We start from the raw sequence: 15,516 nt of genomic DNA on the forward strand, positions 1-15,516 counted from the left end.
AAAGACAGGCCTGGCAGGTGGGGACGGGGGGTTGTCCTTTATGCTAGGGATAGGCTGGAGAGTATGGAACTCTGTCTGGGGACAGGTGAGCAGTCCACAGAGAGTTTGTGGGTCAGGGTTAAAGGGAATATAGCTATGGGAGACATTACTGTGGGGATGTGTTACAGACCGCCTGATCAAGGAGAACCTGCGAATGAAGCACTCCATAGACAGATAGGAAAAGCCTCACGCTCACAGGCCCTTGTTCTCATGGGTGACTTCAACCACCCTGACATCTGTTGGAAGGACGGTATGGCCTGGCACAAGTAATCCATGAGGTTCCTTGATTGTGTGGAAGACAACTTCCTTCTGCAAGTAATAGAGGAGCCAGCAAGGAGAGGTGCCATGCTTGACCTCATGCTCACCAGCAGGGAAGGGCTCGTTGGAAATGTGAAGCTCCAGGGCAGCCTTGGATGCAGCGATCACGAGATGGTCGAATTTGAGATCCTCAGGACAGTGAGAAGAGCATGCAGCAAGCTCACTGCCCTGGACTTCAGGAGAGCAGACTTTGGCCTCTTCAGGAACCTGCATAGTAAGGTTCCATGGGATATAGCCCTAGAGGGCAGGGGGGCCCAAGACTCTTGGTTGATATTCAAGGATCACCTGCTACAAGCTCAGGAGTGTTGCATCCCAACTAGAAGGAAGTGTAGGAGAAAGGCCAGGAGACCTCCTTGGATGGATAAGGAGTTGCTGGGGAAAATTCAAATGAAAAAAGAGGCTTATAATAAGTGGAAGCAAGGACAGGCGGCCTGGGAAGAGTACAAGGATGTTGTCTGGGAAGCTAGGGACCAGGTTAGGAAAGCTAAGGCCCAGTTAGAATTAAACTTGGCTAGTGGTATTAGGGATGACAGGAAGGGATTCTACAGGTATGTAGCAAATAAAAAACAGACAAGGGAGAATGTAGGCCCAATCAGGAAGCTCTCGGGAGAACTGGCTACACAGGATTTGGAGAAGGCTGAGGTTCTGAATGACTTCTTTGCCTCAGTCTTCACTGGCAAATGCTCTGACCACGCCACCCAAGTCTTGGAAGGCAGATACAGGGACTGTGAGAATGAAGACCTTGCGCCCACTGTAGGAGAGGATCTGGTTCAAGACCATCTTAAAAATCTGAATGTGCACAAGTCCTTGGGTCCTGATGAGATCCATCCGCGGGTCCTGAAGGAGCTGGTTAATGAAGTTGCTAAGCCGCTGGCCATCATATTTGAGAAATCATGGCAGTCAGGTGAAGTTCCCGACAAATGGAAAAAGGGAACTATAACCCCCATTTTCAAGAAGAGGAAAATGGATGACCTGGGGAATTACAGACCAGTCAGTCTCACCTCTGTGCCTGACAAAATCTTGGAGCAGTTTCTCCTGGAAGGCTTGCTAAGGCACATGAAAAACAACCAGGTGCTTGGTGACAGCCAGCATGGCTTCACTAAGGGGAAATCCTGCCTGACCAATTTGATGGCCTTCTATGATGGGGCTACAGAACTGATGGACAGGGGAAGAGCAGTTGATGTTATCTACCTGGACTTGTGTAAAGCGTTCGACACTGTCCCACACGACATCCTTGTCTCTAAATTGGAGCGACATCAATTTGGTGGATGGACCACTCAATGGATAAAGAACTGGCTGGATGGCCACACACAAAGAGTTGTGGTCAATGGCTCAATATCCGTCTGGAGACCAGTAACAAGTGATGTCCCTCAGGGATCGGTGTTGGGACCGGTCTTGTTTAACATCTTTGTCGGTTACATGGACAGTGGGATTGAGTGTGCCCTCAGCAAGTTTGCCAATGACACCAATCTGTGTGGTTCGGTTGATACCCTGGAGGGAAGGAATGCCATCCAGAGGGACCTTGACACACTTGTGAGGTGGGCTGATGCCAACCTCATGAAGTTTAACCATGCCAAGTGCAAGGTCCTACACCTGGGTCAGAGCAATCCCAGGCACAGCTACAGGTTGGGCAGAGAAGAGATTCAGAGCAGCCTTGTGGAGAAAGACTTGGGGGTGTCGGTCGATGAGAAAATGAACATGAGCAGGCAGTGTGCGCTTGCAGCCCAGAAAGCTAACCGTATCCTGGGCTGCATCAAAAGGAGCATGACCAGCTGGATGAAGGAGTTGATCCTGCCCCTTTACTCTGCTCTTGTGAGACCTCACCTGGAGTATGGTGTGCAGTTCTGGTGTCCTCAACATAAAAAGGACATGGAACTGTTGGAACAAGTCCAGAGGAGGGCCACGAGGATGATCAGGGGACTGGAGCACCTTCTGTATGAAGACAGGCTGAGGAAGTTGGGGCTGCTCAGCCTGGAGAAGAGAAGGCTGCATGGAGACCTCATAGCAGCCTTCCAGTATCTGAAGGGAGCCTGTAGGGATGCTGGGGAGGGACTCTTCATTAGGGACTGTAGTGATAGAACAAGGGGTAACAGGTTAAAACTTAAACAGGGGAAGTTTAGATTGGATATGAGCAGGAAATTCTTTCCTGTTAGGGTGGTGAGGCACTGGAATATATTGCCTAGGGAGGTTGTGAATGCTCCATCCGTGGCAGTGTTCAAGGTTAGGTTGGACGAGACATTTTTCCCTGTTTGACTCCTGTTTAACTTTTTGATTTAGAGTACAGCTAAGACTTCTAAACAATCTGTATAGCAACTCTAGTATATTTTATTTTCGAATTTTCTTTCCCCTCCATCACTTTCCTCCTCTGACAACAGAGAGAGATTACTCCAAGCAATTTACATGATAGTTCATCATACAAAACTCTTACACTGTGGCTGTAGGGTGAGATTTTCTCCAACTAATTTCCTATTTTGCTGCAGTAAAACTGCCGGAACACTTTGGTGAATGGTAGACGGATATTCAATTAAAAACTTCTGTACTATGAACTTAGAAAATTAGTAAAACGCAGATTAATTTTAAGTATGTTTCCTGTTTTCAGTTCTATAGTATGGATATTGTTCTATTTCTAGTTATGTTTGTTTTACCTACCTGCATCATCAGTGAATGACACTAACATCAGATTAAAAGAAAATTAACTTTTTACTCCCTGCTGATTCCTCCAATAGTTTTAAAGTTGAAATGAAAACCAAAATACAGTACCATTGGCCTTTATATATTAAGTGAAGACTGTCATTTTTCAAATACCAAGTACCCTTTGCTTTTGATTTTTCTTTAGAAAAAGTAAATTATGATTATATTTACTTTGCAATAGACCAGTTATGATGCATTTACTTCCTGTGTCAATTTAACCCAAATAAGTAGAAGAAAAGCCTGGGTTTTGGTTTGTTGTTTGTTTTTTTTGGGGGGGGGAGGGGGTTGTGTTTTTTTTCAGGTTCACCTAGGAATTGTGCTGAATTTTTCTAATGTTGCCAATGAGAAAAAGTAAAAAAAACCCTGATACAATAAGATATTTGCCTCATATAGCAGAAAGAAACAATAAAAATTTAAAGCAGCATAGATTCCTCCTTCAGTCTTTTGGGTTGCTCAGTATTTCAAGTTCCTTCTTCTCTTACCAGAAATGAGGGATCCAGTTGGGTCCTTAGAGAAATCCCTGCTACCCTCCCCAGCTTCAGTTGCCTGACACTGATGTTTTTCAGCATGTATTGGAAAATGCAATTGTACGTATATTCCAGCAACATAATTGTTTCTGATAATTTAGGATCACAGTAGGATCTAAAATTTTCAGGTTTTGGGTTTTTTTTTTTTTGTGTTTCTTTTTTTAGCTAAAGTATTATAAATTCTAAATAGTTTTTCTGTGGGGTTTTTTTGGCTATTTTATTCATGCTTATTTAGAATTAAATTTGTTTTCAGTGTTATGAACTAGATACAACTGAATGCTTAGAGAGTTATACTGAGAGGCTTTTAATTCAAGACTTCTTGCAGATTGATTGAGAAGGGGTAATTCACACAGTGAGGTGAGCCCTTGGTACTCCACCTGATATTGACAGAGCTTGAGGTAATTCATTTCTTATGTGGAAGTTCACATCTCACAACATTAGATCCACAGGGACCTGTCCATGATGGCTTGAAGAGGAAAAAAATGACAAATGTCATTGAAGCTGTTGAGGAGAAAAAAAAAATCTATAATGAGAAACAGTTCCGCATGAAAGATTCCTTATGAAAGATTCCTCAGTTGTATATGATTTTCCATGCCCTTGTGTTTGATTGGCTGATTGTTTTTCTGTGTCACGGAGTAAATATAGTGGTTTTCGACTTAAAATACTCATGGGTTATTCCTTCTGTAAGTTTCCTATATTAACAAAGAAAAGTAATAGATATACCTGTAAATGAATTTCCTTTTGGAGGCTTTTGATGTACAGTAGAAACATGCTTGGAAATGCCATATGAAAAGGCCTGAGAGCTTTTGCCTTTTCAAAGGAATTTTTGTGCTTTAAAATGTCAGAAATGTCAAGTTCTGCCTTTACTGTCTTGTCAGAGGATTCCCTAATAACTTCTTAAATGTTAATTTAAGAAATTTCTCAGGCAGCAGTTAATAACATGGCACTGCCTTGAACCCTTAAGGATTTGTGGGGAGGGGGTTAAGGAGAAACATGCAAATAATAGTTTATGCATCTATATCATCCCATTGTTTTAATGAAGTTATTTGCATTCAAAAAGTTTTTGCTATCCATTTCCAGGGTGAGAAACACAGAGGTCTGCCACAGAAAATATATGGACTCAGTCAGAGATCAATATGATCAAACCAAAGCTATTTATTATAGTGTATCAATCCTTTTTATACTGTTTCTCTGCCTCGGCTTGCAATAGCTTGCTGTATTATAATCAGATACATTTTCTTGTAATACACCGCAACTACGGTTACATTTACAATAGCTCACTGTATAATATTTGGATACATCTTCAATAGCTCGCTGTAGTATAATTAGATACATGTTCAATAGCTTGTATGATGATTGAATACATATACAATAGCTCAGTATACTATGCTTTGATACATATTCCTGCAGCACACAGCAACTAGTAACAATAAGGGTATGAGAACTTAACCTTTAAAATTTGCTAACAGTCCACTGTTTTGTATCTTAGCACAGTCCATTTTCTTCTTATCTTGCTTGCACTGCTACTTTTGCTACTGCTACTTTTGCTTCTTTACCCACGTCCTCCTTCATCCTCAGTTCATGTCAAGCTCCACGTAGGCACTTGCTGACTTGGGAATGTGGCCATTCTTTGCTAAAAATCCATCCACAGAGGTCTTTCAAAAAGTTTGTTCAAAAGAGTGAGAGATACTTGGAAACTATTATAAACAACTGGCTTCCTTTTGTGTTTGAATGAGACACAAACTTGTCTAGTGATATCTATACCTTTGGATATCATAGTTTGGGTTTATTTAACTAGACATATGACATTCAACAAGGGATCTTGTCTTTTATTGACAAGAACATGGAAGTTGTAGTTTGAGGAGCAAGTTGAAAATTTGAAGGGTAAAGTACTGTTTCCATTAATTCTTCATGTAAAGCAAATATTCCTGGGGCCTAGCAGTACACAAATTGGTACAAGGAAGTAGAAAGAGGTTCTTAACAGCCTTTACATTTCTTTGATTTTCCCTATTAGTTAAAAGAGGTTTTCTTCCTACTGTTCTGGGAACTGTAGGACTGGGACTGAACAGCAACAGGACTGAAGGATTTATCAGTCTAAAATGAGACAAGAAGGCAGTAAGAAAGAAAACTTGCTTGAGAAATCTCTTCTTTATATTAGATTGAACTAAGAAGCCAGATGCATTTGAGTACAAAGATCTGTTAGATGAGAAGACAGCTGATTGAAGCTTGATTTTCACATTCTGGCAATAGTATACTTACTGTGCCCCAAGAAATACAGGGTCTCCAAGGGGTCTAATGCCAGAGAAGTGTCTATTGCTTCATGGTGCAGATCCTGTAGCTAGCATGGGCCGTGCACGGAGCAAGGGGCAGAGAGGGGCCCCACACAGCAGCCTAGTGGCAAGCAGATTGACTACAGTAAGGCCCACTGATCAGAGAAGGGTTTAGATTATACAGTTCTAGTTAACTTGTTCCCCAGGAGATGTCAGAAGGAAGGAGGTTCTCCATATGGAAATAGCTGCCCTGAGGCCTCACTTTGGCAAGAGCTGTGAGAGACAGAGGTTATTCCAGCATTGCTGATTTGGACTTTCCATGTTCTATTATGCTATTCCCATCATGTTTCTGGGGCACTGTTACCATTCTTGTGGTGTGGCTACCCCAGACTTGGCACTTCTAAAAGCACTCATCTCAAGATTTCTTCACTCTTCATGTGACCTTAAAGGTGACAAGTCCTTTGCCTTTTCCCAGCAAAGAATGTAAGCAGTGAAATTAGTTCTGTTTACTTGTTAATGGCTGAAGCACTGTGTTAACTAATTTTACCAGAAGCAAGCCCCCTGTAATCAACAAGCCTCTTGCCCCTTCTTTGTTAGTTCATATGTTTAAATATAAATGAAGACTACAACAGGATTGAACTGGATCTTCCCTTATAAAGGCTTATGGTTTGTTGGTTTTTGTTTTTTTTTTTGATACAGATCCTTGCAGTTGTGTTAACTTTGTTTAATTGCAAAGCAGGATTTGAAAGATCACTGTTTCTATGAACTGGATATGAAAAAAAAAATTAAAAATCTTATTTCTGTCTTTGCACAGGAAACTCATGCTGAGAATTTTCCCAAGTAATGACAGCATTGTTTCAAAAGCAGCTTCAAAAGCAGCTGTGAAGCTGCTTTTTATATAACTTTTTTTTTTATCAGTTAGTTTTGTCTAGAATTCAAAATGATTTTATAATTCAAAAGAGGAAACATTTATAAGCACCATATATCAAAAAATAATAAATGTTAAATTTTAACAGCAGGCATAAAATGGCTGCTACCTCTATAGGGACTGTGACTTTGTGTTAATATCTTATTCAGGTTGGGTGAGGGTTTGTTTGTTTTTTTTTTTTTTATTAAGGTACAATGTACAGGACCCCATAAAAATTGAGTTGCAGAATTATTGTCAGTCAACACATAGCCTGAAATAATCAGTCATTTAATTAGAGCTCTGACATTTATTAATATATTGTTGTATTGAATTGTGTTTACTTTTGAGCTTGACATTCTTTTGATATTTCCATAGTGAACTAATTTCAGTAAATAAGCTAGTCTTTTTAAAAACATAATTGTCCTTGGATACATTGAACTAAATCAAAAGATGTTTATCACAGAGTCATGATACAGCTGCTGGAGATAAGCAAAGAAAATCATGCTAGTGTGCTGGATTTATTTTTTATCTAATGTTTAGGAACAGACACATTCCAGGAAATCAAATATGTGCTCGGTTTCTGGCCTTAGGCCTTTTAAGTATGGAAACCTATTTTCAGGAGAGTACAATATGGATTAAGGTTCTAAGGTTGTTTTTAGTCATGTATGTAGTTTCAAACATCCCAGTGAAGTATCACTGCTTGCTTGCTTGCTTGCTTTTAACCTGTTGATTTAAACCAATAGGTAAGCCCAGGCATGCAAGATGAACTTGTATCTGAATATCCTCAAACATCACAAATGCCCTGAATCTCAAGCCTATTTTGCATGTTTACAAATAATTCTTTAGAGTGGTGTCTAAGGAAAAAAAGTCAGGGTGCCTTACAAGATTAATTGTTTACTGCTGTGCAGTTTCTGTAGTCAATGGCATACAGAGACATGTATGATCTAATTCAGCTTATATTGATGCATTCTGTTTAAAACCTTATACTGACCAGTTCCTGCATGTATTTATTCCTTTACAGACAACTTGGATGAGGAGGACAGTTATTAAAAATTCAGAGTGAGGCTGAAGCTCCAGGATTTTCATTCACTTCTTCAAAATCACTATTCCTGTGTAGGGGACCCAGATACATCCTGACCGCTTCTCCTGTTTGCAATCTAGATCTTAATTCAGCAGTTGTATTTTGAGGCCCTGCCTAATGGCATGGCTATAGAATGTCCTCACTGTGTTGTTGCCATAAGAATACTTGAAGGAATCCTTTAGGACTAAAGTAAAGTAGGTTAGGTTTATAGCTAAGACTCCTGCTGTTCTGGAATACAGAATTCAGAAGATATTTGATCTCACCGTGGATGTGATAAATTAATATTGCTCCCTTATATACCACAGCATTGAATAATTAGAGTCTACAGACATGTTTTTGAACATGTATAGGTACTTTTAAAAAACAATTACTTTGTATTGAAATCTTGGTACCTATTTCAGGTGGATATGTCCAAAATATCAAGGGTGCTTTATGAATTTAGTTTTTTTTTTAATATGAAATGAGTATTTCTGGGGACTAATCAGAAGACAAAACTCCAACCTACCAAACTAGGTGTCTCTTACCTAGCAAGTAGAGGCTCAGAACCTTCAGAGGGTTACTTTCTCTGATGATGACTAAAAGGAGACAAGGAGTGTGGCCTTGCCAGATTTAAGGAAATCCTTGTTAATATATTATCACCAGTACATACCCCGATAAAATATCTCCATTTCACTTGGACATGTCTTGTTTATTTTAGTACTGCTAATGTGACCATTTCTGTGTTGTAACTGAATTCTTGATTATGGCTAAAGGGGGTAATCTTGGATTCATATAATGAATGCTTATTGTATTTACTGTTTTAATACCTATGGCTGATTGTGTTCTTTATATATCCTTTTTTATATCCTTTTTCATAAATTTAGTCCGTATCTGTTAGCCTCAGTACTTGAAGAGTTTAGATGATCACTTAAGTAGTTCTGCCCCAAATATTCTATATAATTTAATGATCAGTTTTCAGATGGGAGACACTAGTGCAACTGTTGGGTAAATGTTTGTAGCACTTCAGTAGTATAAACAAAGTGAAATTCAAAACCTTATCAGAATAATGATATATCTTTGTTTAATCTACTGCTTCAACTCAATAAATTGTGAATGTTGTTGAATTACTGTTGTCTTTGTTAATACTGTTAACTGTTGGCGTATACCCACAAAAGACCCCACTGCAGACATGTTCTTGAGTCTTTACATTGTGTGGCTAATAAAAACATATTATTTTGCATCTTGACACCTTGGAGTGCAGAAGGATCTGTAATAACCATGAAGGTCATGGTCCCCTGCTGATGCAAAAGAACTCCTCCATTAAAAATAATGGAGATATGGTGATTTGTTTCAACAGAGAATCTGCCCTTAGATATGTACTGTTTTGAATGAAAATCTGTCAGAAAAGATTTTCTGCACATGCAGTTTTTGAGTCATGCAACTAACGCTACATGCCAGTGTGTGAAATAAATAGGCATGTATTATTGGCAATACTCAGCATTTGTCTTCAGGCTATGCAGTGTTAATTAAAAATACTTGTTTTCACTTAGTGAAGTATTAATAATAATACGACAGTGCTTGTAAAATTTTCCATATGTTAAAAGTGCATTGAAATAGGAGCTGGATATTTCTTATAATATCTTCACAAGGGAGCCATATAGTTGTTATTATATATATTTTACAGAATAAAACTCTAGCTGAGTGCAGAAAAACTGAAAGGAGTGAGCTCAACTGCATGACTTTTGAAATCCAGGGCCTAGAAAAATGTGCATAATTTTCCTAGCCATTTCTTTAACTCAGTCATCCTGTACAAGAATGAACTACTTCAGGATAGACTTGCTTGTTTTTAAGTACAGCAGTCATGAGAAGAATGTTAATTGACAAACAGATGCAGAGTATTGCAAACACAGGCATTATCTGCATTACTGGAAAGTGGAATATTGCATAGAGATGTTTTAATAGCTCTTTTAAAAATATTAAATACAGAATTTTGCAGCTATAAAAGTGTAATCATAGTGTAGATCTTGAACTGTTACTGTTGTATATCTGAGATGGAAGTCTGCAGAGGAGTATAAACTTAAAGGAGTAATTCAGCATTCAAATGTACTTGGGCCCAATGGACAATACCTTACAGAAGCTGGACAAAATGGCACAAGGCCATTCGTATTTAGAAGTATTTAGAGTAGACTTTGTCATCAGGTGTCCCCCTGACTTTAACAGACTGCACACGATTTTGAAATATTTAAACCCTTGTAAGAAGGGTTGATCCAGACAGTAATGTGTTCTTTTGATGTTCAAATATCTAAGGAAGAATGAGAGTTTGCAGTTTTGAGGTTACCCATGTTCTGAGCCTGTCCACATTCTATAGTCCGAAGCTGCTTTTTACAGTGTATTTAGTTCTTGGGGAAAACACAAGGTGAAGAATAAGTTCAATTATTATTAGTTTTGCTTTCTAGACATTGTCTATTGACAATTACATTAAGAGTTTGCAAATGAAGTATTTTTTCCTTGTTCACTGCTCAATATTTTTATGCCCCTTGCTGAGTGAGGTTATTTCATATTAGCTGCCTCAAAGATTTAGGTTTGATTAAAGCGAGTTATATCATTAGTTGCCATCTTTGAAGTTACAGCTTACTAGACAACTTGAAAAAAATCCCAATATTTTACACTGATTTTTGTCATCTTAGAAAAATAGGCTCTAAATATAAAGCTTTTAAAGGATGTGCCAATGTGGAACTGCATTTTTGTCATCTGAAAATGCATAGGCATAAGATGAGTTTTATCCACAATGCTTTTACTGGTCCTGTTTACCTCACAGTTTAGAAGGGATTGATTTGTTGCAAAGGCTGACAATAGCTTGGAAAATGTAGTAGAAGAGTCATTATTTACTTCAGTTCATATACAAGCATTGGTATGAAATATGGTCCCATTACTATGAAATAGAAAGTCATTATGTGCCTTCAGGGATTCCTTGATGGTTTCAAAGTGAAGTTCAGACCTCTCTCCAAGACCCGTGTTTGACCAGCTGTTCCCTGCAAAGACTGTGAGCAATTTCAGAAAAGTAAAGTAATAGGAAAATTTCTAAGTCACTCTGAATATATAAGCTTTATCTTTTGAAGTAATTTTTCCTTTAAGTTAAATATGTACTAAACATTTCAAGGCATTTATTACATGGCACATTCACTTTTAATGTAAAAAGTTCTTTCCTGATCTTGTCTAGTCTTTGCTTTAGTATTAAGGATATTGTTCTGTTCAAATACATTACTACTTTTGTTTTCACTAGTATTTATTTTAGTATGATTAATAAAATGAGAGTCATGTTCATAATAATAGACTCCCTAATGTACTATAATTGAAGCCCAAATACTATAACCAGTATACATAATTATTTCTTCAACATTTCTGAGAATCTGGTCCTCTCCCTGGAGGTGTGTACTGACTTAAAACTTCATGCAAAGATATTTTCACTGTTTCTGGTTTCTTTCCTTTGGACCAGGGCAGTCCAAACTAGTGAGTAATGAATGACTGCTTTAGAGAAACAAAGTTCATCAGACATTTTGTATTTTCATATAGTTTCTGTACGAACATGAAAAAAAGATTATTCAAAACAGCTAGTAGACACAGAAATACTAAGGTAATATTGTATAGAAGAAAGGTTGGCAGTACAGTAAAACTGTTAATTACACTTCTCAAATAACTAATAATGATGTAACCACTTTGCTGCTAGATATAAAAAAAAAAAAGGCCAAGATTGTTTGTAAGTATACAACTGATTCTCTGAAGAACTCTCAAAAATCTTCAGAACTCAGTCTTCTATTGTTGCTGAGAACTAGTGTGCTGTTAAATGAAGATATTGACCATTTTCATTGACAATGAATGTTTGCATTGCAACGTTTTGAAACTCACCTGTTTTGTTTTACAGGGGTAAAATAATATATGCTGTAGACTAAAGCAATACCAAACTGCATTGTGGGCATCTGAATTTATAAATGGCTTATAGAAACATAATATGATTTGTCATATGAATTTGGTGATAATGGATTGGCATAAATAATAGAATCATATAATGGTTATAGTTGGAAGCAGTCTTAAAGATTATCTAGTTCTAACCCTGCTGCCATGAGCAGGGACACCTTGCACTAGACCGCGTCACCCAAGGCCCTTGAACACTGCCAGGGATGAGACATCCACAACTTCTTTAAGCAACCTGTTCCGATGTCTCACCACCCTCTTACATTATATTGCCAATACAATAATTATTACATTAATGCTGTTCCATAAATAACCCTACACTATAAACAGAGTATTACAGCAATTCAGAAGAAAAAAAAAAAGTGTTTAATTTCATTTGGATATACTGCTAATAAAGCATATGTTTTGATTCAGAAGATTATACTTATCATTAGAAATTGGCATTCTGTAAATATTGTGGTACTGGTTCCTGAAATGTATTAAAATTCAAAAAATTCCTTAAGCATATATGATTTAAGAAATGCTGTGATGAACTGAGACCACAAAGAACATGCTAAGAGATCACAAATAACTGTTGTTGTGTTTTCTATCGTATTTATTACAGACAGACAAGAAAGAGAGAAGGAATGCCTTGAATGTTGCAATAGACAGTATGTGCAAGAAGACAAGAGACCTCCGCAGACAGGTAAGCAACCTGGGGAACTGAAAAGGTAGAAAAGGAGACTTGAGGGATGCTTTTCCAAATTTCTTCTTTCAGGTTTTGTAGAACTGCATTTTGAAAATAAAGATTTCTTCTATGTTAAGAAAATACTGAAGACAATTGCACTATTCCACAGAATATATGCATGCAAATTTTCAGAAGTAAGGGGAAAAAACCCTAGCAAATGATACCAGCTGAATTATATGTATGTACATAAACAAAGCTCTTCATGTGTACGTGTCTAAATATGTATTTGCTTTAGAAATATACTGGTAATGCACTTTGGACATCAAGAGAAATTTTATTTTAAATAAGATTGAATTATTACTGATTGTTGGAACAGATACCTTGAAAGGATCACTGACTCACTATGTCTAGTTCTATACAGTTGTAAAAACTCATACAACAAAAAAGGGTCCTTGGAATACCTGGTCCACAGTCCACGCACCCATTTTTCATCCCAATATCCTAAAACTAATGTAACACATGCACCAAAATCTACAACTTCAGTGTACTGCAGACATTGAACAGTAGACATTAGCTGTGTTTAAATCCTTTCTCTTCAAGGAACATGTTTGAGAAAAATTGTAAATTATGTTGAAAGTATAAAATGACCTAGAAAGCCAGCAGTTCTTTTAGCAAGGCTGCCCCAAACAACTATATGAAACTTTATGGCTGCACAAAACATGAGCACACACTGTTTTCATGCTTTCTCTAGCTGTGGCTATTTGTCAGCTCCCTGATGGAAGAATATCCCTCCCAACTTTGTGAACAGTCCTAGAAGCCAGCCTGTGCTTCAAGGTGATGAATAACTTCCTTCATGTCCCCCAGTAATCAACCACGGCCAGCCTTGAAAGATGATATGAATATAATATAAATCTAGTGTCTACAACTAACTAGCTATCTAATTTCAAAAATATGTTCAGATCAGATATCCAGCATCTTAGATCACAGGCTCAGTGTGTCTAGGAACATTTATTTCCCTTCTGTCCTACCGTCATGTCCATTACTTAACCTTATAACAGTTTACTGACTCTATTACAGTGTTTAAAATCTACTAAATAATTCAATTTGTGTGTTTCGAGAAATTTTTATAAAACGCTGAGGCTGAATGTAATCATTCCCAATTTACAGTCAATCTAGAACCAGTAGTTTTCTCGAACCAGAGTAGCTGTATGCTTTCTTGACATTTTCCACTGGAAGGCATTTATGAGAAATACTTAATCTACTTCATCCTGTTCTGTATTCATACATGTGAATTGCATAAGAATTGTTTTAGAAGGAGTGCTTACTGCATGTCTAATTCCTGATCTGGGAAACATGAAATTGCAAATTCTATGCCTGCAGGTATTGCAGTAGTCTTACTTGCTTTCACTTACAACATTCATTATTCTGCCTCTCAGCACATGAACGTTGTTATTTGGTCTACAGTTACAGCTTTTATAATACTTAATTTTTTTTTGAATGGTATGGAGCACCACAGCTTGTCTCATATAAGACACTCATACTAGGCTTGGGGCTAAGATGTGCACAATGTAGTTAGATTTTAGCCAATTACTGGGATACCTCTGCAAAGCTGGGGTTGAAGATGAAACCATATGAAGGTGTACTTTTGAAATCTCTTCAGTGTTATGTACAATAAACAAAACTGTCATATAAGTGCTGATGCAGTCACCAGCTGACAATGGGTTATGCTATGGGTCCCTATGGAATGTCTTTGTAGACCACAGTAAGTAAAGCAAAGGAAGGCTTCTTGTATCTGGCAAGACTCAATGGCAAAAGTAAGTATCTCAAGAACAGTGTATTCTGCAAGTTTTAAAAATCTCTGTCTTTTCAAATGAAGTTATTTGTATTCATTCAGGAACTTGGCCAGCACTTGTGGGGATTTTAAACTATTCTTTTTTGTTTTGATTTGTACTGGTATTGTGCCAGAGATGTAGCATGTCATTTCTGTGTGTGCAGTTTTACCTAGATCACTGCTTCCCTGCCTAGTAGAGCTGTATGAATATTTAGGAAGAAATTGCCTATTCAGTCCAATTTCTACTTCTGAGAAATTACCATACTCAGTTCTTTCCTCCCAGTTGTTTTCCAGCATACCGTGAATAGACTGCACAGATGTTCCTCCTATTGTTGCTCCAGAGTTTTGGTTGGTTGTTGTTCTTTTTTTTTAATAGATGTGTTATTCCTGATGATATTCTTATATTTCTGTGTTGCTTTTTCACCATGGATAGCTTTTTCTGGACATAAAGAAGATTGCCTTCCTGGCATTCCTTTGAAACAGCAGAGACAGAGCCATCAATAAAACTAATCTTTAGTTTTTCCAGGACTTTTGCCAATGTAGTCTTGTGAAGCAATAGGCAAATAGAGGCAAGCACTGTTTTCTGTACTCATCAGGATACGGATTCTTAATAGCATTGTAAACAGCTTCTGGGATTTTCTTCTCTACCCTCCACTTTTTTTGGACAACCTTATGCCCCATCTTTTATAAACAGCATGTTTCTATGTTATTTTTCAATGCACTTCAATATCAAAAGAAAAAAGCTCCATGCTTCCACTTCTGTAACAATCTGCTCAAAGGGTAAGAATAAGACCTTGCAACTTAAATATTAGTTTGTCCAATATTGTTCTCCCTCTATCTTCCCTCTTCTGATGGTGTCTCTTTTACTTAGAAGTATGAGAAAAAAATTAATTATCGCACAGTAACTTCCTTAGTTACTTAGTTCCTTAGCCTGCTAACACTGCTGGTGCTATTCTTTGTCACTTTATGTGTCTCCTGGTATGGCTACTTAGCTTTTAGCATTTTGCTGTAGAGGTGGCCAGAGTCAGAAACAGACTTACCGGATAGTGAAGAATTATTGTTTTAATTAGGATGAAGAGAAATAGATACTGCTTCAGATACTCCTTTTTTCTTTTGGCTTTTTCCTTTCTTTGTTCTATATTGTATTTCTTCATTCTTTAATGCTGTGCAAGACATCTTTTGAAAATCTCAGCCTCATGTATTGCTACCCATAGCTGAAATGGGAACATAATTT

General features: G+C 37.7%; 1 protein-coding gene across 6 annotated transcripts in view; it reads left to right on the forward strand.

The window, feature by feature from the left end:
* CTNNA3 (catenin alpha 3) overlaps window positions 1-15,516 on the forward strand; it is a 513,803-nt gene that overhangs the window by 317,909 nt on the left and 180,378 nt on the right. For all 6 annotated transcript variants that reach the window (XM_061448556.1, XM_061448569.1, XM_061448587.1 and 3 more), the window contains one exon: window positions 12,389-12,469. In XM_061448556.1, coding sequence (XP_061304540.1) covers window positions 12,389-12,469 — 81 coding nt within the window. The remainder of the gene's footprint in view (window positions 1-12,388; window positions 12,470-15,516) is intronic.

The sequence above is a fragment of the Pezoporus flaviventris genome, unplaced genomic scaffold, assembly GCF_033815535.1.
Source record: "Pezoporus flaviventris isolate CSIRO_AGI_PZ_B2104156 unplaced genomic scaffold, CSIRO_AGI_Pfla_v1 ptg000001l, whole genome shotgun sequence".
NCBI lineage: Eukaryota > Metazoa > Chordata > Aves > Psittaciformes > Psittacidae > Pezoporus > Pezoporus flaviventris.